General features: G+C 45.5%; 1 protein-coding gene across 1 annotated transcript in view; it reads left to right on the top strand.

The window, feature by feature from the left end:
• Positions 1–23675, top strand: part of ARG1 (arginase 1) — a 221880-nt gene that overhangs the window by 147536 nt on the left and 50669 nt on the right. Inside the window, exon 6 of the mRNA XM_069234881.1 lies at positions 10984–11088. Coding sequence (XP_069090982.1) covers positions 10984–11088 — 105 coding nt within the window. The remainder of the gene's footprint in view (positions 1–10983; positions 11089–23675) is intronic.

A 23675-nucleotide genomic window follows, 5' to 3' on the forward strand; every position in this document is an offset into this window, starting at 1 on the left:
AACCCCGGCCCGAAAATTTCTTGGATCTCCCCATACCAGCACGTGCCCGAGCCCTATTCCTTCAGTTCAGATATGGAACATTAGCATTCAACAGCTACACAGCCCGTTGGTCGATCAATAGTCCCACGTCTGATAAATGCATAAACTGCCACCTATGTAAAGAAACTCCCGAGCATGTTTTATTTTTCTGCCCCTTGTATAAATGCCCTTGAGGGAAGTGGATTATCCCTCTGTGCAAGGTACTGCTACTGCATGATCGAACCACCGCTTATAGACTATGCAAATATGATACTTCTACGTTGATAGTAGGGTCTGTCTCCAAATTTTTGTCAGCAGGACTATGTCAGATCCTAGTCTAATTACTGAGGAGAGGACCAGCAGTTTGTGGACGAAGATTTCAGATGATTAGGAAGCCGAAAACTGATTATTTGTGTCGGTTCACCTATGATATTAGATTTTATCTGTGTTTGTGTTTTTTACTGGGTTTTCCTACTTACCTGACTCTTAATAGCGTAGCGTATAGCTCCTTGTAAATGGTAAGATTCTTTTCTTATGAATATTTTACTCAAGAACTGAGGTTAATTTTATGGCACCCTTTTAAATGTTTGGTTTTTATTCTTTTATAAATATGAAATATTTTATGGAGCACTGCGAACCACTGGTTATGTACAATTTGCTTTAGAACAGTTTTTATAGGTAATATTGGAAATGATACAGTATACCATCTGTTTCTTTTTTAAATTGCCTTGGTAGATGGTATCCAATAAGTTAGGATCCATCAACTAAGGAGTATTACCTAATATTTGGTTTGTTGGACAAGGAGTGTATTAATTGTATCTTTGTTTTTCTCTGGATATATGGTTCGTTTCAATGCTTTTTAATGGTCTAATTGTAGACCGAATAAAACAAATAAAAAAATAATAAAGCTCTATTGTCTAACCTGGTGTGGGATTTTTTTAGTGGTATTTTCAATGTGTTAGTGTTTGAAGTGTTGCTCAAATGCTTTACACATTGCATCTAAGTTGAGCCTGACTGCGCTGTAACCAGGGGGTTACAGGTTAATTTGGGGTTTGCTTTTGCCTTGCCCAGACAAGAATTGTGGCTGCTGCTTGACCATGCCTTACACTCCAGCCAACCAGTAACCAAATTTCTAACACTATTGCGACTCCTACGCAATTAAGAGAGTGTGAAGTTTGGAGGGATTAGGTTTACTATTCCCACTCCAATGTAAATAATAACAAGAAAAGTGTTGGACTTTTGAAGGGGTTATATAGATTATACCCACTCAAATCCAAGCAACCGTAAGGAAAGTGTTGGACTTTTGAGAGGATAGACTTACTGATCACACTCCAAATAATGCAAATGCAGGGAAAGTATTGGACTTTGGAGGGATTACATTTTCTATTCCTACTCCTATCAAAATAACAGCAGGGAACGTTTTGGACTTTGGAGGTGTTAAATTTACTACTCCCTCTTTAACATAAGCAAAAGTAGGGAAGGTCTTGAACTTTTGAGAAGTTAGAGTTACTACTCGTACATTAATCTTAGCAACAGTAGGGAAATTGGATATTGAACAGGTGAAATTTAATATTTCTGCTCCACCATAAACAAACACAAGGGTTATTCTAACTTCAATCTAATTCTAAGTAACAGTGGGGAAAATGTTGAACTTTGGAGAAGTTTGTTTTACTAATCCCTCTCCAGTTTAAACAAAAACAAGGAAAGTGCTGGACTTTGGAGTGGGTAGACTTACTAATCACACTCCAATTTAAGCAAAAGCAGGGAAAGTGTGGGACTTTGAAAGGGTTAGCTATACTATTCCCACTCCAATCTAAGGGCCTCATTATGAGTCTGGTGGTCTCAAGACCACCAGACTTGCTGTTGCAGTTGCACCACCGCACTCCTGGAGGTCCGACTTCCAGATTATGACCCTGTCGGTCGGACCACTAGGGGAGCGCTACCACCACCAGGAACATGGTTCCCAACTGGGCGGTGGCAGTCAAAATCATGGTCAGCCATTGCAACAATGAGGCTCATATTTATACTTTTTTAGCGCCACATTGGCGCCACTTTTTGACACAAAAGCGGCGCAAACTTACAAAACACAATTGTATTTTGTAAGTTTGTGCCACTTTTGCGTAAAAAAATTACACAAATGCGGTGCAAAAAAGGTATAAATATGGGCCTAAGTTCAGTGCCACCATGCTGATCATGAGTCCACTGTCCGCCAGCATTTCTATGGAGGTTTAACTGCCATGGAAAGTCTGGTGGATAGCCAGTGATGGGGGCCACGGGTGGGCTGCACTACTCATGTCAATGGCATGGGCAGTGCAGGGCCACCCAGTCAGTACCCTCAGAATGCACACTGTCTGCACTGCAGATAGCGTGCATTGTGAGGGTGCCGCTGGTCTCACTGGCGGAAATGTCATAATACAATGTTTCCACCTGTCAGCCCAGTGGAACATCATAAAACGCCTGGGGGAGGCCACCGGTATGACGGCAGCCTCCTCCCTGCAGCATTGGCGGATGGCTCATCTGACTGCCAAAGTCATAATCAGGTCCCATGTAACAGAAAAGAAAGTGCTGGACATTAGGAAGGTTATGTTAACTATTCCCACTCCAACATAAGTAAATGGGAATAGTGGTAGATTTTGGAGGGGTTGGATTTAGTATTCCTACTCCAGTCTAAGCAACAATAGGGAATGTGTTTGACATTTGATGGGTTAGATTTAATATTTTTATATCAACAAAAGCACACACATGGAAATTAGTAGACTTTGGAGGCTGGATTTACTATTTTCATCCTAATCTAAGCAACAGTAGGGAAAGTTCCGGACTTTGGAGTGGTCACATTATCTATTCTTACTCCAAAATGAGCAACATCTTAGCAACAGTAGGTGTAATTTGGAGGAGATAAGAACACTGTATCAATTGCTAAATTTTAAAACAACACTTAAATATGTAATGAGCTAAAATATGTAATCATATTTAAAATAAAAAATGTAATAAAACAATTTTATATTACAAAATAAATTTAAAAAATATAAAACACATTCAAATAAATGAAAACCATTCTCTACTACCCATAAAACACAAACACACAAAAAAGAAATAAAAAAACGTATAAAAAAAGGTTAAAAAAAGGTTAATAAAGGTAATAAAAAAGTTATAAATAAAAATTACTAATATTAAATTACTTATCAAAGTCAAATAAAATTAAAACAAATAATAAATATAAAACACTTTTCATTCCTATTAATTACACTGATTATCCAATTAACCATTAGTTAAAAAATTAACATAATGAATCAATTAAATAATTAGCAAAATGATTTATCAATTGAAAATGTAACCCACTTAAACATTCAATTAAAAAACAATATTTCAATACCTTCCTACTCTATTCCCTTACAAGCCTAACAACCCACTACTAAATTAAACATTTCTAAATAATTTAAAACAGTTGTGTATTAAAAGTTACAAATTATATTAAAATAATTATTGAGTTAAACAATTGACATAATCGATCACCAATTCATTATTTAGTTTATGTAAGAAAGTATTTTAAAAAATAAATTTAGAAAAAACTATCTACCTTAATCATCTACAAACCAAACAAATGCTACTAAATTAAAAAATACTAATTACAGGTCAAAATTTAAAACTACAAATCAAAAATGACAAACTGTGCTACAGTAAATAGAATAAGTAATCAATGTAATATTTTACATTATTACCAATTACTAATTTAATTAACATAAAAAATAAAATAAAAATATGATACAACTATTTTAAAGTACAGAACATTATGGAAGATATTAAAAAATATATATTACATACCTTCAAAAAAACAATATTTTTACTTCTCTATTTCCACAATGTTTTGAGTTGATTATATTTTTGACATGATATTCTCATGTCACAATATGTTTTTTCAGTACTTTTGTAATTCATCTTCTATTGTAAGTATGGATCTCAGAGGTCCTGTGATGACATCTTCCAGGCCATGAAGACTCTTCACCCTGCACCAAACTGAAAGAAGCACTCTGCATCACAAAGGAAGCAAACCTCAGATTGGCCATGTGTATTTGGGAAAGATGTGTGTGATTTTAGAGAAAATACTAGTGAATGTCATTCGTCTCTAAAACAAAATCCTGGCAATCTGTTTTTCCCCAGATCACATGCAAGAATTTTTTTTAAAATGTATTAACTGATTGTATGGTTATTTAAAACCACTGCAATACACACCAAAGATTCATAAATACATAAAATGTCTCATAAAGTGCAAGTTTATGATGAGACAAATGAAACAGGTTCCTTTGTCTAACGTGTGACTTTAAAACACTATTTACAATGTGTGTGGTTATACATTATGCAGCAGAAACCCCTGAGGGTGCAGCAGCCAGCACCAACAGAGTAATCTGTGAGCACATAAGACATTTTTTCTTCTGATCTTTGAGGGACCGATCCCATTACAAAACAGCCTTTACAGTATAAGGCACAAATATAAAAATAGTATAACTTCCACTGTTTAAGAATCTAACATGCTGAAAGTAGGGGGAATGCCTCAGGAACTTGGCTGCGCCAAGATTGGTACTTTAGGAAGCACATTCTTAACTTTTCAATCCCCTTAAAATGCTATCTAAAAGCATTGCCTAAAATGTTGGCCAGGCAGCTACTAACCAATCAAATGACCTAAAAACAACGATACTTTAAAAGTTAAGAAGTGCCATCAGGTGCTGGACTGTGCAAAAGTGGCTACCTGAGGTAAAGCAACAGAACAGAATTCTAACCATTCTCGTAGGTGATTCATAACATTAGCAATCCCCACCCAATACAATCTAAAATACCTTATCTATAACTTGAACCATGTGGCTGGTATCCCTTCTACGCCCCAAACTCTAGGTGTTGGACTGATCAGAATGAAAGAACTTATTTGGGGGATCGTGGCAAATCAGAGAACTAAAGTGCTTCAAGTGCTGGGCTGAAAGATCGGTGCACTTGGTGGAGCTCCAAACAGATTTAATTAACTTCTGCTGCATCAATGCACAACCGTGACATGTGCAAAACTTTTTGAGAGCATAACTAAGGGCCTTGACTGAGGCATGAAAACCCAAAAGCTCTTGCTCCTTCAGATAGCTTTAGAACTGAAGTAGCCCACACTGAAAGGATACAAAGCATTTTAAATACTGGGCATTGCAAAATAATGCTATTTGAGGGGGTTCCTGGGAGATCTAATTCCAGCTGATACATTGTTCAGTTTTCTTGCAGCCGCATTTAAGAACTTCAGAAACAGTGAAGACAGCTGGATTGATTCTTTAGGCAACAGTGAATTGCCTTATTATGTGTACGTATTTCTTTGGGATTCTGAAGATCACTCACCACCAGAATATCCTGATGGGCAGAAGCTTCTTGCAAGTGCATATCACATGGCTGATTGATTCAGCAGGCAGACCACATAGTCTACATTTGACGTCCATGCCGCCGCTCAGCCGCCCAGACCAGTAGGCTTTCAGCAGAATTAGCTCAAATCTTAACCGCATCAGTTGCAACTTCTGCACCTTAGATAGAGCTTGTGTTGAAAAGACTGACACAGATAGTGGATCATATAATTTAACTGCCCATCTACCATGGCACATTTTGTCCAAATCCTTAACGTCAGGGCATGCTGAGATCATTTTTACTTGCTTCAACAGGATTACTGATGTCTGTTTTTGTGGAAAGCTGGTCTTTCATATTTCTTGGGAGCTCCAGTCAAGGAATTGTTGAAGTGGTGGTTCCAAATCTAGTTCTTCTGCGTTATCACCTGTCAATAATAGTGCATCAGAGTTCCTGTGGGCTCATTCTTTAGTTTAACACAGTATGACAAAATCAGCTTTGAGTAGCAAATGTTGCTTTCAGAGGTTAAATTCTAAACAGAGTTGTGAGGACCTGGCACAATCCGGAAGAAAGAAAAGTTGGCTTATGCATAAGCCTATTGCTTTGTTCCGCCAGGTATCAAGCTTGTATTTGAAGGCAATGGCTCCATAAGCCAATGTGGGTATTTGTTACTATTAACAATCTTCATTAGTGCTGTAGTATCAGAGCAGACCAGGTTCTTGTATGGTAGTTGAAAAGCCCAAGGGAAAGACTGGACAGAGCTTTTAAGGTTACTAATTACATTTTCTCCTCTCTCATCCAACCATACACCTAGATATTTACAGGCCAACGCACTCTTTAGATGTTCTTTATTCAGAAACAACCACTTTTAATAAGTTTATGATTAAAACGAATTACCTTGGTCTTTGTTAGCTTGATTAAGCTATTATAATCTCACAATAGATGACTAGAGCCTCAAGTGACGTCTGCATACCAATCGGCATCTGATATAATAACTGGGAAGCTAATTGTGGCAGGAAACCTTGTGCTTCATCTGGATAAGGTTTCAGATCCACTACATACAGTATAGATCAAATAACAGAGGGCAAGGATACACCCTTCCTTTATTCCCTTGTTGGTGAAGATCTTCTCAGATGGTGCCCATTTTGAGGTCACTTTAATTTTGGCCCATGTGTCAGAGTATAAGGAGATCATGATAGTTAACAGGGCTGGTTGAATACACCACTTATCCAATTTTGGCCACAGATTACCTCTAACAAAATTGTTGAAGGTGGCAGTGAAGTGGATAATTGCAGCGCACAATAATTAATGAAAGCAAAAAAAAAAACTAATTCCAGCCTTAAAATCTCTGTTGTAAACAAATATATATAACCTACTTGCGCACCTACAGTTACTCAGGGCCCATAGAAATCCTTTAGCATACCAACGTTGAAAATTCCCCTAAGTCTCAAATCTGGCACTAGACATTTGTTGGTGTAAGACCTGTAATACCCACAGAAAAAAAGAAAGTGGATCATAGATTATTTCAAAGAGATATTACATGGGCACAGCCTAATAGGAATCTTAGTCTGAAACCCCATCTGGAAGTATAGGCAATATTGCATTATGCCTGCTTTGAGTTGGAACAACTCCTAGTAGTATTCCGTGAATACCCTCTGGCAATGGACCCTGTTGGAAGCTGCAGTTAGCACTCCATGGACACTTTGGCCCTCATTCTGACCTTGGCGGGCGGCGGAGGCCGCCCGCCAAAGTCCCGCCGTCAGGTTACCGTTCCGCGGTCGAAAGACCGCGGCGGTAATTCTGACTTTCCCGCTGGGCTGGCGGGCGGTCGCCTTCAGACCGCCAGCCAGCCCAGCGGGAAAGAGGCTTCCACGATGAAGCCGGCTCGGAATCGAGCCGGCGGAGTGGAAGCTGTGCGACGGGTGCAGTTGCACCCGTCGCGTATTTCACTGTCTGCGCAGCAGACAATGAAATACATGTAGGGGCCCTCTTACGGGGGCCCCTGCAATGCCCATGCCAGTGGCATGGGCACTGCAGGGGCCCCCAGGGGCCCCGCGACCCCCCCTACCGCCATCCGGATCTCGGCGGTCCGACCGCCGGGATCTGGATGGCGGTAGGGGGGGTCGGAATCCCCGCGGTGGTGCAGCAAGCTGCGCCGCCGCGGAGGATTCAATGGGGCCGCGGTACACTGGCGGGACCCCGCCAGTGGTGCCGGTCCGACCGCGGCTTTACCGCCGCGGTCGGAATCCCCATTGGAGCACCGCCGGCCTGTCGGCGGTGCTCCCGCGGTCCTCCGCCCTGGCGGTCAAAGACCGCCAGGGTCAGAATGACCACCTTTGTTTCCTTCCTCGCTTAATGTTTGTAATTGTACCTGCTCCAGCATTAGAGTATACACATGCTTTCTGTTGTGTAGGGATTCACGCGGCGTAGCAGAAAAAAATGTCTGTAAGGCCAATCTCTTCCAAGGACCTTTTTACATAGGCCAACCAAGGTATAGAGGGGCTCCTTGCACAAGCCACACAATCAAATACTATGGGCCTGATTCTAACTTTGGAGGACGGTGTTAAACCGTCCCAAAAGTGGCAGATATACCACCTACCGTATTACGAGTTCCATAGGATATAATGGACTCGTAATACGGTAGGTGGTATATCCGCCACTTTTGGGACGGTTTAACACCGTCCTCCAAAGTTAGAATCAGGCCCTATGTTTCTAGATAAGGATGTCTCTTCGATGTGTAAAATGCGCAACCAAAAGAGAGGGGACAAATATGGATGTAATCACTGAGATAGGTCATGCTTAGTTCCTTGTGGCAGATAAAATGAGATATTGATACCGGAGCTGAAAGTATTATTGTCAAGAATTGATTATCTTCTCTTTGTAAGGTTGATGGGTAACCCGTTCCCCAAATTCCTGCCTCATATGTCTCTACAGGTACGCACTGAGCGGAGTATATCTGTAACAATGGTGTGAGTGCCTTCCTTCCCTTTGAAGATGGTAAGCTAAGAAGGGAGCTGGTAGCCCTGGAGAACGTGGCCCTATTCTGTACAATGTGAGGATTCCATGTGCCATTGGAACAGAACATGACCCCCAAATATGGAAAAGTACAAGTGTTGAATAATGTATTCAGGCCCACCTTAATTGAGGGAAGCCTCACTTGTTTCACCCTGCAAGACATAATGAATGATTTAGCTAAATTGGTTGTTAGATCAAGAGTCGTCGTGAATTGCACAAATGTGTTAACTAAAATGCATGATGGGGTTTGAGTTATTAAAACTGTGTCTTCCACGTATAGTAAGGCAGGGGCACCAGCTAGCATTGGGATGTCAGGTGCGCACCTAGTGAGCTCCAGACTAAGATCGTTTATGTACAGAATAAATAGCAATGGGGCTAATACACATCCTTGGTGCACCCCCTCCTCGATGTTGATAGTATCAGACACTTCCCCCTTTCCACCAAACCTTAACTGTGCCTTTGTACCAGTATGCAGACACATCAATAAATGCACCAATCCATGATCCATGCCTAGCTTAAGTAGGACCTGCCACAGCTTTAATCAATTAACGCAATCAAACGCCATCGACAGGTCCAAAGGCCAGATGAAGTGAATATTGCTTAGCCACTGTTTATTTTCCTATAATTAGATGTAGGTTTAAGCATTTCTCTACTGTTCCCACTCCTCTGCATAAACTAAACTGGCAACCATTTAATACATCATTGTCGTTAATCCATTCCAAAATTATCTTATATATCACTTTCCCAAGAATTTTAGCGGGAATATCAATTAAGAAAATTGGACGGTAACATTGAAGTTCTGAGCGATTCCCTTTCTTAAAAATTGGAACGATAACGAATCTGGAATAAGTTAGTGAGACAGACTGTTAAAAACGTTCGTCAGCAGAGGCGCCCATGTGTTCGTGTCACTTTTGATTAAATCTATCCATTCTACTCTCTGTACTATAAGAATTTCGTGCCTCCTACTGGGGGGGGAGGGTGTTGAAACTCCAATGTCCACTTAACCAGTGAGTTACGTAGTTCAGCAGCGCAGCCCATGTCTCCTCCTGATTATTTTCTAATGGTGGCTCCCCAGCTAGAATCAAGAATTAGGGGCAAATTTAAAATCACAGGGCTAGGTTCTTTGCCAGTGTAGCTGCCTCTTGGATGCGTGTTAGGTGCAATGTATTGGCTACCCACAGTAATGATGGAAGAGTGGTGCCCATGCCATCCACTTTGGGGGTGGCTGATGTCCGTCCCTTGTTACCGCTCTCTCTCTCTGTGGATTGGGTAGATGACGAACTCGCTGCTGCTGAACAAGGCACTGCATTATTTTTCAAAGACCCCCTGCTAGGAGCACTCGAAGGGGTGGCCCAGCCCAGACTGGGCCAGCCACGGACTGTCCCAGAGGGGCCCGCTCTTGTTCCTGTCTTGAGCACCTCCAAGCGCTAGGCAAACTGGATGTTACAGTCCACAGTGCTCTGGCTACCAGTGCATCGTCCCGCGCTGCGGGAGTGTTGCAAGCGCTATAAGCACGTAGTGGGCTGTCGCCCTGCCCCCTCCTGCCGCAATCTCAAGTTCCTCCTGGAGCTATGCAAACTGAATGTTGCAGTCCACATGGCTCTGGCCACCAGTGTTGCAGGCTTTATAAGTGCGTTGTGGACTGTGGCCCCACCCCCTCCTTCTGCAGTGTTGAGTGCCTCCAGGCGCTAGGCAAACTGGATGTTGCATGCAACAGGGCTCTGCCCACTAGTTCAGCGTCAATGTTGTTAAGCACAGTAAATTGTTCAAAATGTTACAGCCTTTTTGGAACCCTGTTTGGAAGTAGGGGGTAATTTGGTTTTATACAGTCCAGTTTTCCAACTCCTGAATACAATTTGAACCAAACGTTTCCCCTCCAAATCACGTATATCAATATAACATTCTTGAGTAATTTAAAGTCTCACTTTTTAATGACAGGGACTAATAGAGACCGCCTCGAACTCTCTGTGACTACTCTTTCTGAGAGATCCGAATTTTGAAGAGGAGTCAGCGTTTTGCCCCTCATCTCAGGTGTATTTTTACAGAACTACTAGCTTTATGCCCAATTGGGCCAATAATTCATGTGGCCTTCCAGATGTTGCACTGTTAAAACATTGAGATTAAGGAAACTACTATGCACTCATTAACTTCTCATACCCTTGGTGTGTTAAAGGCAAACAAACTGATGTCGCTAGAACCTAATTTTTCAAAGCTGGGGAAAGTAGTGCAGAGTTTGGTACTGTTTCCCCCTGTTCAGAATGTCCCTGTTGCCTTGGGAAATGTAATCAGGATATAGAGTGTTTTTAATATTACTATGGGCATTGCCATCTCGAGTCCAACACGTGTTGTCTTTTGGTCTTTTGGGCTGGCAAGACTTGGCGGTGGTTTTACATTGAGTGATTGAGCTCTTTGAATCATGCGCAGCCAGTGGCCAGGTTTGCACATGTCTTAAAAACACAATGACACTTGGGTCAATAGTATGTAATTTCAGAATATTAACAGTGTTTTCAAATACATATTTGAATCTGCTTCTTTTAACTTCATTGCTTCACTGTAAATAGATAATATGCCAATTTTCACTCTTTTCAGTGTTATTTTGAAGAAACTTGGTATAAAATGCTATTCCATGACTGAAGTGGATGAACTCAACATTGGCAAAGTCATGGAGGAGACACTTGAGTACCTGTTGGGCAAGTAAGTACAGCATTTTTGAATTACATAAGAAAGAAGAGCTATGTTTGCTTATATGCCTCACTAAATGTGATGATCAGAAGTGAACCAGTACAATTTTATAAATATAACTGGAAAGTAGGATTCAAAATAGTCACTAAGAAAAAAGTAAGGATTCAGCCCAATTTAGCTTACAACTATAGCCATCGGAAATATCACATTCTATAGAATGTAGATTTTGGGCCTAACGACGAGTTTGGCAGTCCTCGGACTGCCAAACTCGTGGTGGCGGTTGAACCGCCGCACTCCTGGTGGTCCGACCACCAGATTTCATCCCTGGCGATCAGACCACCAGGGGACCACCGCCACCACCAGGATCATGGATCCCAACGGGGTGGCTGTGGTTGGAGTCAAGGTCAGCCTCTGTGCTGATCATGAGTCCCCTTTCCGCCAACCTTTCCATGGCGGATTCCCCTACCATGGAAATGCTGGCGGAAAGCCAGTGCTGGCGACACCCCTGCCAGCACCCTTGGACTGCACACTCTCTGCTCTGCAGAGAGTGTGCATTCCAAGGGTGCTGTTTTGCCACAGCATTGGCTTCAGCTCACTGAAGGGACTTAAGGCCAATGTCTTGGCACTGTTTCTGCTGGTCTGACCAGTGGAAACGTTGTAATATGACTGGGCGAAGCCACTGGTATGACCGCAGCCTCCTCCCCACAGCTTTGGCGGTTGACTCGTCTGACTGCCAAAGTCGTAACCAGGCCCTATGTCACCAATGCAAAATCAAAGCAAAGAAGGTAGGCAAAATATTGCAACATCTAGCCATGATAAAAGTAAAGTGACAAACAGCAATCAGTTCAATTAAAAGTCAGCTGGGAAACAACCCTCAAAGGAAGGGCCATTTAATCGTCTTTAAGGAAATAAGATATTGTGGGCACATATGCCAACACAGAGAAACGAGTCTAAATTAATTAATTAGTCTCCAGGTTGCACACCAGGCATCAACGGCCATTTGTAGACCCGTAACAGGCACAATAAAGTTGATCCAATCGCTGATGATTAAAACACATCATTTTATAAGACATTGCTTTAACCAGTCCCAACATCCTTAGTCAATACAGGTAAAAGGAAAATCATCCCTCCAGATTTTCAGATATCAAACATCGGAGGTAAACTTCCCTTGACATTTGTGCCTCATACCCTTCTCCATACCCATTGTCAGTGTTAATTGAACCAAACATAATTTATGCCGCTGCCTAATATTTCAGCAGATCACTGTTTTTTCCGGCTAATTGTATATGTGTGTGTGTGTGAGATGGTGTGTGTGTGAGAGAGAACGCAAAGGTTTCTTGTGATACTGTAGCACAACTGCCTAGAGCTAATCCCAACCCACATTTCACATTTGAAATAGTTTGTGAACTACCTAAACAGATGTTTTACAATCACTTTTCAACAAATATCCAACAGTGCAATTGTCAGGTATGCTCATGGAACAAATATTGAACCCTTTTTATGAGTTGCCCTCACACTTCCCCGCCCACACACCTAGGACTGGTACTGTCAAAGAGTTTTATTGTCAGGTATTACAAATTGTCGTATCAAACAGCACATCCATATCATCACCGTTGTCATTCAATATTAAGGTAACTACCTGCATATAACAAGACATCTAACTTATAGTAATATTAACTCAGCATCTTCCCTTCTGGTTCCGTTCCCAACTACCTCTGAATCAGTGTCTCATTCATATTAGAAATTGTGACTGTGGCCCTACTAGGGTTTCCCATGCTGCGCTATGTCTAGAGGACTTATTTCTTCCGTAGCTTCCCTGAAGAGGGAGTTTTCTTCATAAGTCACCCATTACTCCAGCATTCTATGCCACTTATCCACACTTGGTCCCAAATCATAGTGATCTCTTGCTTAGCTAGTACATAAGCCGAATCCTGGAATCTGCTGGTCACTTTAGTCTTGGGTGTATAGGGAAACCATCCCAGTGGGCAGTGGCCCATTGTACAATGGATTTCCTTTTCTATGATCTCTGCTACAGTATGTGCAACTTCTTCCCAATATGTTCCCAAGGAACGGCAATCCCACAAAATATGCTTGAGTTCCGTCCCCACTTCTCTGCATCGAGGGCAGGATGCCTCTGCTACTCAGAAATGCCTGTTTATCTTCCCTGGGGTCAGGTAGCTCCATGAAGTATGAAAATTGCACCAACTTAAATCTAGCATTTCTTGTGACTTTTAGGTTTTTATCTAATATAGACTCCCATGCCTCTGGCGGAATTGGGGTGCCCAGGTCCTTCTCCCACTGGAGATTTAGGGCATCCAAGGGAAGGGACACATCTGCGCGTATTTTACTATAGAGGAGTGTAACTGCCCTAAAGGTACCCGATGAGCCTGATATGTATTGGCTAGCAGTTTGTGCCAGAGGCTCATCCAGGCCGGCAACCAGTGTTGTCTAACGGCTGCCGCAACTGTCCTATACAGCAGAATTTCCCCCCGGTATATCAAATTCAAGTCTAAAGAGTGGTTTGACTGTAATGACATGTTCTACAACAGAAATATTACTTATTACAATAATGGCACATAGGCAGTAGCTGTGCACAAAGGTGTTTAATGTCATTAACAAGTGCAATGGGTAAGTGAAATCATCAGAGTTGATGTCCTAGCTGTAGATAGTCCAGGTACAGTATTCAAGGGGCCATGGGATCATGGAGACATGGCAGTGGACAGTCAACAGGGTGTGTCAGTGGCAGACAAGGGAGAATGTTCAGGAGAGGGTCACTTATTGGCATTAGTCTTGCTCTTGGCATCAAGTCCTGCAGGATGTCTGGACGGACGTCCTCACTTGCGTGGGGGTTTCTTAGCTACATGGGGAGGGGTGCTGGTGGTCTGTGGGTCCTCTGACAGGGCCTCCATTCCACTAGTTGCCGCAGAAGTGGAGGGCTATGTTGGAATGTGGCTATTGGAAGGGGCCTGCTGGTGGGTGGAGGACGCACACAGGATGATGGTCAGTTGCTTTAGTGCCCCTGCAATGAAGGCCATGGTGGCATTGATGGTCTGCTACTGCTGCATGGCCTCCTGGTGGTATTCCGTCTGCAGCTTCTGGTTCTCTTGGACAGTTGCAAGGATCTTGCCCATAGTTTCCTGGGACTGGTGGTATGTTCACAGGACTTGGGAGATGGCCTCCTGGACAGTTGTTTGGTGTGGGTGCCTCGTCCTTTAGACCACCAGTGCCCTACCACTGCGCCTTCCCCCCAGTGCCTGTGCCCATGCCCCTGGCACAGTGTGCCAACTCATAGTTGCACCAGGACCTTCATTGTCTTAGGTGTGTGGCCTTGACTCATGTCCCTGTACTGAGGGGCACTTTGCTGATTGAACTGTCCTTTGGACACAGGTTTGGGGATGAAGGGTTTCTCTGTGCTGTAGTAGCCACATAGGTGGAGGCATGGGGAGATGGACTGACCAGTTGTCCCAGATGGGCCAGGCATGTCGTCAATATCCAGACATCCACTGAGGCCTTCATTCTTGGGAGGGCTGTCTGTCTCTGGCACCGACTGCTGGGTGGCAGTGGCAGCTGGACCTGTGGATGGAAAGGGAGGGAGTTACATTGTGGAGTACTTGTATCATCATCTGATGCTTGACTTGCTTCCTAGTGATGGCAATGACAGCTGCAGCACTGCAGACATTGCTTGCGGGTGACATATTGTGGCATTGTTACCGTTTTCCATTGAGGGTTGAGGATTGTGGATAGCATTGCTGACATTGCCATGTGTTGGAACTCAGTTGAAGTATCCCGTTGGTGTGGCATGTGCTGTGGTCTTCCGTGAAGGTGTTCCACTGTGAAGTTGGACTGTGAACTTTTGTTGGGAGTTGTGGTGCTTGACATTGTGATTGGTATCCGTGCATTGGGGAGGGACTGTGTGGGGGTAGTGGCAGTCGGGTGGTGTGGCATGCAGGTGAGATGCGCGAAGTGATTTGGAAGGTGCAGATGGGATGGATTAGGGAGTGATGGGTGGTGGGGACACATGCTGTCCAGGAGTGGTTGGTGTCTGGGGCGTGTTGTTAACTTACCAGAGTCGAGTCCTCCAATGACTCCAGTCAGGCTCTCAGGATGCATGATGTCCTAGACCTTCTCCTCTCAAGATGTGAACTCAGGGGAGGAGGTGGGGCCCACATTCAGTCTTGTTGATGGCAATCTGGTGTCTCGATGCCCCGTAGGTCATTCCACCTCTTCCTGATGTCCTCCCTTGTCAATGAATGGGTGCCCACTGAGTTGATCCTGTTAATGATCCTCTGCCATAACTCCATTTTCTTGGCTATCGAGGTTTGCTGGACCTGAGCCTCAAACAGTTGTGGCTTTACTCTGACGATTTCATCTACCATGACCCTCAATTCATGATCTGTGAAACGTGGGAGCTTCTGATGAGACATGGTTGTTGTTTTGTGGGTGGGGGGGTGTTGTGTGTGTAGGGTGCACTGTAGGGTGCTTGGTGGGGTGAGGGTGTTTGGTTGTGTGTGCTGGTGGTATCTGGTGTATGTGTGCAGTGGCGAAGTGTGTATTATGTTGCTGGTACAGTTGTGTGGTGAGTGATGCATGGGAAGTGTGTTGGTGCCTATGCTATCAACCTGCAGTGTCCTCCATAGGTGTGCTCCTCGTTGTCTCTGTTAGTAGTTGTGGTTGTAAAGGATTGTGGGGGGGGGGGTGTTATACAGTGCAGTGAGCAGGTGTGTGTGGTTGTGTCAGGTGTGGGGTACTGAGACTGTCCAATGTGGTGTCAATTTCTGGGGGAGGTGATTTTTGGACCGCAGTGATTCGCACCGCAGGTGGTTTTCAGCCATGCAATGACCGCTGTGCTGATTTGTGGGTAGTAATATAGAGGGTGGGATGTTTTCGGCGTGGCGGTGCTAGTGGTGGTACCGTCTCTCTCCTGGCCTCGTTCGGGCTGGCGGTTTAGGATTTCTGGCTGTATTTGGGTGGTCTTCAGTTTGTGACTTATAATACTGCGGTAACTGTACCACCATCACTGGCGGTCTTTTGGCAGCCGCCAGCACAGCAGTCTTGACAATAGACCTCAAAACTTGTAACGGGGGCTTGAGTCTTTTCTTTCATGTGTGTAAGTGCTGTGTGACTACAGTGGTATTGCATGAGCTTTGCATGTCTCCTAGATAAGCCTTGGCTGCTCATCCACAGCTAGCTCTAGAGAGCCTGGCTTCTAGACACTGCCTACACTTTACTAATAGGGGAACCCTGGATCTGGTATAAGGTGTGAGGTGGGATAAGCACTTGCAATTGCCTTACTACTCTGTCACTTAGTACTTTCCACAGGAAAGACCACTTACTGACTAGGGGTACAAACTGTACTTAGTAGCAGGGACTTTGGGGCATATTTATAATGCCCTAGTGCCACCTTGCACCACATTAACGTAATTATTTTTTTACATTACTGTGGCCCAACAAGGCCGAAATCCCTGCACCGTATTTACAGGATGGCGCAATGCAGGCATTGTGCCAGTCTGTAACCCTGTGCGCTACATTATGCCTGCACCAGGCATTATGTATGCAAAGAGGGCGTTCCCCCGTTAGGGGAGCTGGAAAAATGTCATGAAGCAATCTATGAGATTTCCTTGCACTATTTTTTATGGCACTTTTAACGCCTGCTCAAAAGAAGGCGTTAAAAGGGGCTTTCCATTCTTTAGAATAGGGCCCTAGGTACTCTGCAGGAGTAGCAGCAATATTTTGGCACTACTCCTCCAGAGTACATCAATAGCGTCATGAAAAATGCCCCCTACCCTGCACCATGGTGCACTGTATTTTAAATACAGCACACACATGGTGGCGGTGGGGGGTGCTAAGGGGCACAGGGAAAGTGGCACTGCACTCGGTGCAGCGCCACTTTCCAAAAATCTGCCCCTAAGTCTCTTAAGTTTGGGTAAGCTGGGGGTTGAGTCATAGCTCTTGCTCCAAACTTCTGTAGGGAGACTAATATTTAGGGTAGTTAAGAACTCCTACACCACTCTAACACCACATCATGTCTTCAGTAGAGAACACATCTCAGGCCATGGACTCACAATATGTGGGCCTCATTTTCCAAGAGCTGAGGGAGTTGTGTTCAGATGAAAAACTGAAGACAGGAACCTTAACAAGAGTCTGCTCCTAGAACTGCTGCTCCAGGCTGACTAGGACAATGCTGGCAGTCAGGAGGAGGAGGATGCAGATTCCCATCCCCTAGTGTTAGAAAGACAGGATCTAGACACTGACGAGGGTCAACAGGGTCCCTTAGAGGACCAGAGAGCCCTTAGTAAATCCCCCAGCCCTGCTGGGAGCACTACTGGTAGTGGGAGGGGAAGCCATACAAGTAGCCTCCCGTTTGTGCCCAGAGGGTTGGTTGAGAGGGTAACTAAGAATAGGGACAGATCTTCCTCTGCTCACTCTCATGTCTCCTCAGTATCGGAGGGGATACACTGTTCCACTTCAGGTGAGGAGTCCCTAGACTTGGAGCTCAGGCAACTGAGACTGAAGGAGACCACGTTGAGGCTGCAACAGCAACAGCTAGCCCTAGATAAGGGGGCATTGGCAGTGGTGGGAAAGAGGCAGGGGTTAGGGTTAGCACCCCATGGTGGCAGCAGTGTTAGTTTCAGGGAGTCTAGGGTCAGGGAAGGCTGAAGGTGGTCCTCCCCTACAAGGTGGGGTATGACATCTACAAGTAGTTCACTGCTTTGGAGAGGGCCTGTAAGGTACAGAGGGACCCCAAATGCAGTGAGCTGCTATTTTGTGGCTCTCTGTCTCTGAGAAGGGTCGGGACAGACTCCTAACTGTCAGAGAAGAGGATGCAGACAACTACTCAGTACTCAAAACAGCTGTCTGGATGGGTTTGGTCTAACCACTGAACAATACAGGATAAAGTTCAGGGAGACCAGCAAAGAGTTCCCCTAAGATTGGGTAGATTTCGTGGGCTGTTCTGTGAAGGCTCTGGAAGGCTGGTTGCATGGGAGCAAAGTCAGTGATTATCAGGGCTTATACAATTTAACTTTGAGAGAGCATATTTTGAACAAGTGTGTGTTTGATTTGTTGCATCAGTACCTGGTGGACTCTGATCTGACCTCTCCCCAAGAATTGGGAAAGAAGGCAGGCAAAATGGGTCCAAACCAGGGTGAGCAGAAAAGCTCACACATCGGGAGACCACAAAAACAAAGATACAGGAGAAGGGTGGGTACAAAACCAAAGAGTCTTCATCAGGCCCACAAAATTCCTCTGGGGTTGGGGGCAAATCTTTTTCCTCTTCCTCCAGCTTTATAAAGCCTTCGTGTTATGTCTGTAGGGACAAAGGCCATGGGCCAGGAGACAGCTCCTGCCCTAACAAAGGCACCAAGCCAACCACCACTATCAACCCTACTTCTACTCCTAGTGCCTCTAGCAATAGCAGTATTGGTGGGACTACTAACAGTAGTCAGCCCAGGGGTGTAGCTCGGCTCACTTTGGGGACTGCAGTAGGGTCTGGGCTGGTTAGGGAGACCACTGAAGCAGTGTTACTCTCTGATGGGGGCATTGACTTTGCCACCCTTGCTGCCTGTCCCCTTAACATGGATAAATACAGGCAATATCCTCTGATAAATGGTGTTGAGGCTGAGGCCTATAGGGACACTTGTGCCAGTGTCACCATGGTGACTGAAAAACTGATGTCTCCTGAGCAACACCTACTTGGTCACCAGTACCAAGTGACTGATGCTCATAACAACAATGTGTGCCACCCCATGGCAGTTGTTGATTTCAGCTGGGGGGTCACTGGTTCTAAACAAGTTGTGGTATCAACAGACCTACCTGTAGAGTGACTACTAGGGTACGGCTTGGAGACTTCAGATTGGGCTGAAGTGAAGTTAGAAGCCCATGCAGCAAAGCTGAGCATACCAGGGCATATGTGTGCCCTTACAAGAGCACATGCCAAAAACAGAAAGATCAGGGAACCTTGGATCCTGGAACAATGACCCAAGAAGTTCCCAAACCTCAGAGTAGAAAGGGCAAGAAAGTGCCCCCTACTCCCAACTCCAGTGAGGAGTGAACCCCAGAGGAGGCAGGATCCACCCTCTTGGCAGAACCTACATCAGAGGAGCTATAAGCTGACACAGCTGAGATGGTAGGGGCAGGGGGACTGCCAGGGAGGAGTTCAGTAGGGCACAAAATACTTGTCCCACACTGGAGGACTTGAGGTAGCAAGCTGTCACTTAAGAGGCGGGGGATGTCAGTGATGCCCACAAGGTGTATTGGGAAGACAATCACTTGTACTCAGAGCCAAGGGACCCCAGACCTGGTGCAACCAGGATGTTGGTAGTCCCACTGCAGTACAGAGAATTGTTGTTAAGCATAGCACATTACATTTTTATGGCAGGTCACCTGGGGCAAATCAAAACTTGGGACAGACTTGTCCCTCACTTTCACTGGCCCCATATGTCAGAAGACACAAAGGAGTTTTGTCGCTCCTGTGTCACCTGCAAGCTAGTGGCAAGACAGGTGGCACCCCAAAGGCCCCCTTAATTCCACTTCCAGAGATTGGGGTACCCTTTGAATGGGTTGGGGTGTATATTGTTGGCCCCTAAGACCCTCCCACAGCCTCTGGTAACAGATTCAGACTGGTGGTGGTGGACCATGGAACCAGGTACCCAAAAGTAATTCCTATTAGAACCACTACAGCTCCTGCAGTGGCCAAGGCCCTTCTTGGGATCTTCTCAAGAGTGGGTTTTCCTAAAGAGGTGATGTCAGACAGAGATGCAAACTTCATGTCTGCATACCTAAAGGTAATGTGGAAGGAATGTGGTGTTACTTATAAGTTCACCACCCCTTACCACCCCGAACCCAATGGTTTGAGAGGTTCCATAAAACTCTCAAAGGGATGATCATGAGACTCTCTGAAAATCTCAGGAGCAGGTGGGATGTTCTATGATCATGTTTCTTCTTCGCCTATAGGGGGGTCCCTAAGAAGGGTGTGGGCTACAGCTCATTTGAACATCTGTTTGGGCAACCCTGTTATGGGTCGTCTTGCTCTTTTAAGAGAAGGCTGGGAGCAACCTCCCAAGCCTCCCAAACAAGACATAGTGGACTATGTACTTGGCCTCAGATCAAGGATGGCTGAGTATCAATCAATCAAAATATTTGTAGAGTGCAGCTATTCACTCCTTAGGGTCTCAAGGTGCTTGGGGGCGCAGTTAGTGAAGTTCAGAGGGGATCATGTAAAGTGACAAGTTTTTAGGTCCTTTCTGAATTGTGATAGAGTGGGAGATCTTCTGAGGTGGATAGGAAGGGAGTTACAGGTCTTGGCCGGCTGTGGCCTTCCAGATTCGTGGGACGGCTTTGTGGAGGGTTTTGTCTGCGTGTGTGAGAAGTTTGAATGTGATTCTCTTGTCTGTTGGGAGCCAGTGCAGGTCTCTCAGTAGGGCAGAAGTGTGGCTGTGCTTGGGAGCGCTCTTGATGAGACGGGCGGAGGCGTTCTGGATGCGTTGTAGTCTTTTCTGCACCTTGGTGGTGGTTCCGGTGTAGAGTCCACTGCCCTAGTCTAAGCGGCTGCTGACGAGGGCTTGGGTGACGGTTCTTTTGGATTCAGTTGGGATCCATTTGAAGATCTTCCGGAGCATGCGCATGGTGTTAAAACAGGCGGGTGAGACTGCGCTGACTTGACGGTTCATCAGGAGTGCTGAGTCCAGGATGAAACCGAGGTTGCGGGCATGGCCGGTGGGGGCCGGAGCGCTTCCGAGGGCAGTGGGCCACCAGTAGATGTCCCAGGCTGAGGGGTTGTTGCCAATGACGAGGACTTCTGTTTTTTCGGTATTTAGCTTTAGGCAGCTCTCCTTCATCCAGGCTGTGACTGCCCTCATTCCGTTGTCAAACTTGGCTTTGGCTGTGAGGGAGATGATTAGCTGAGTGTCGTCGGCGTATGGGATGATGTTGAGTGCGTGGTATCGGATGATGGTGGCTAGGGAGGCCATGTAAAGGTTGAAGAGAGTGGGGCTCAGAGTGGTGCCTTGCGGGATGCTGCAGATGATCTTGGTGACCTCTGAGTAGAAGGGGGGGAAACAGAGTTTTTGGGTCCGGTAGGAGAGGAAGGAGGTGATCCATTCTAGTGCCTTGTCTCAGATGCCAGCATTGTGGAGATGAGTCCATAGGGTGCGGTGGGAGATGGTGTCGAAGGTGGCAGACAGGTCCAGGAGGATGAGAGCTGCAGTCCCACCCCTATCTAGGAGGATGCGGATGTCGTCTGTGGCGGCGAGAAGGGCGGTCTTGGTGCTTTGGTTGCTCCAGAGGCCTGACTGAGAGGGGTCAAGGACGTTGTAGAGTTCGATGTATTTGGTGAGTTGTCTGTTGACGGCCTTTTCAATGACCATGGCTGGGAAGGGGAGTAGAGAGATGGGCCGGATGAGCTTGAGGTCATCGGTGTCTGCGGTAGTATGTAGTCCTTGGAAGCGAGCCCATGAGTGGTGGCGATGTCATCGATGATGTCGCAGAATGGGGATGGCGGCCCGGCAGCCGGTAGACGAGGGTGCCTCGCAGAGTGGTGTAGAGTTGGTTCCAATCTGGGAGTGGAGGAGTTCCATGTGGGTTGTGGAGTCTTCGGTGCTGGTGGAGAGGCGTGGATGATGGCGATGCCTACCCCAGGGCGGTTTGTACTGTCTTTGCGGATGATCTTGTAGCCATCTGGGATGGCGATGTCTGTAGCCGAAGAGGCTTTAAACCAGGTTTCTGTGAGGAAGGCGACATCCGGGGATGTGGTGTCAATGAGGTTCCTGAGTTCGATGGCGTGCCTGTGGATGGAGCAAGTGTTGATCAGGATACATCTGAGGTTGTGTTCTGTTTTGTGGGTCTTCAGGGGGTGGGCTATATGGAGTATATGGAGAAGGTCACTAAAAACCTTCAGACCAGCCAGGAGCTGCAAAGGCAATGGCATGACCAGAAGACTGTACTGACTGTATACCAGCAAGGACAAAAAGTATGGGTCCTGGATCCTGTGACTCCTAGTGCACTCCAGGACAAGTCGAGTGGTCCCCACACAATAGCAAAGAAAAAGGAAAAAGGGCAAGGTTACCTAAATGCTAGACCTAGGCACTCCCAGAAGCCCCCTCAGAGTGCTTCATGTGGACCACCTAAAGCCCTACTATGACAGGGCTGATATGACCTTGCTCATGGCCACTGATGAGGGACAGGAAGAAGAGAGTGACCCTCTCCCTGACCTCTTCTCCCACACTGCGGCTGATGGCTCATTAGATGGGGTAGTCCTTGCTGACTGCCTCTCTGAGTCACAAAAAGAAGACAGTTCTCAGAACTGTTCTCATTGAAACCTAGTCAAACCACTTGGTGTGAACGCACCATTGACACAGGGGACAGTTTGCCACTAGAAAATGTACAATTTACAGGCAACCTGACCATGTCAGAGACTGCTTCAAATCTGAAGTTCAGAAGATGCTAAACGTGAGAGTCATTGAGCACCCAGACAGCCCCAGGGCTAGTCTAGTGGTTCTGGTCCCAAAACCTCACTCCCAAAATGGAAAGAGAGAAATTAGGTTTTGTGTTGACTATGGAGAGCTCAACTCTGTAACAAAAACAGATGCTCATCCTATCACTAGGGCAGATGAGCTACTAGATACAGTGGCATCTGCCAAGTATCTGGGCACATTTGATTTAATTGCTGTCTATTGACAGATTAAATTATCAAATGATGCTAAACCAAAACAGCGTTTTCAACCATTGGAGGGCACTATCACTTTACAGTGATGCCCTCTGGCCTGAAAAATGCACCTGCCACATTTTAGAGGCTGGTGAATACAGTACTCCAAGAACTGGAATCCTATAGTGCAGTTTGTCTTGATGATATAGCTTAAGCTCCACTTGGGAGGATCGCCTGGTCCACCCGTGGAATGTTTTGAAAGCTCTGCAGAATGAAGGCCTCACTAACAAGGTATCTAAGTGCCAGATAGGTCAGGGGACGGTTGTATATCTGGGCCACCTGGTAGGTGGGGCCAGATTCAGCCACTGCAGTGGAAGATTCAAACCATTTTGGATTGGACTCCCCCTACAACTCAGACCCAGGCAAGAGCATTTTTAGTCCTCACCGGGTACTAAAGGAGGTTCATCAAGAACCATGGCTCCATTGTTGCCCCTCTTAATGACCTCACCTCAATAAAAAAAAAGGCCCAAGAAAGGTTTATGGACAGCTAGCTGTCAAAAGGCTTTTAAAGATCTCAAACAAGCCATGCGGTCTGCACCTATTTTAAAGAGCCCTGACTACTCCAAGCAGTTCATAGTTCAGACAGATGCTTCTGAGGTAGGGGTTGGGGCAGTTTTGTCACCGCTTAATACAGAGGGCCAGGACCATCCAGTAGCTTTTATAAGGAGAAGGTTGACCCCCAGGGAAAAGCGTTGGTCAGTCATAGAAAGGGAGGCCTTTGCTCTGGGTTGAGCTTTGAAGAAGCTGAGAGCATACTTGTTTGGCACTCACTTCCTTGGTCAGGCAGACCACATGCCCCTTCTATGGTTAAAAAAGCTGAAAGGTGAAAATCCCAAACTGTTGAGGTGGTCATTGTAAGTCACCCCTATGGTAGGCCCTCCTAGCCCAGAGGGCAGGG

The sequence above is a fragment of the Pleurodeles waltl genome, chromosome 5 (assembly GCF_031143425.1).
Source record: "Pleurodeles waltl isolate 20211129_DDA chromosome 5, aPleWal1.hap1.20221129, whole genome shotgun sequence".
Lineage (NCBI taxonomy): Eukaryota > Metazoa > Chordata > Amphibia > Caudata > Salamandridae > Pleurodeles > Pleurodeles waltl.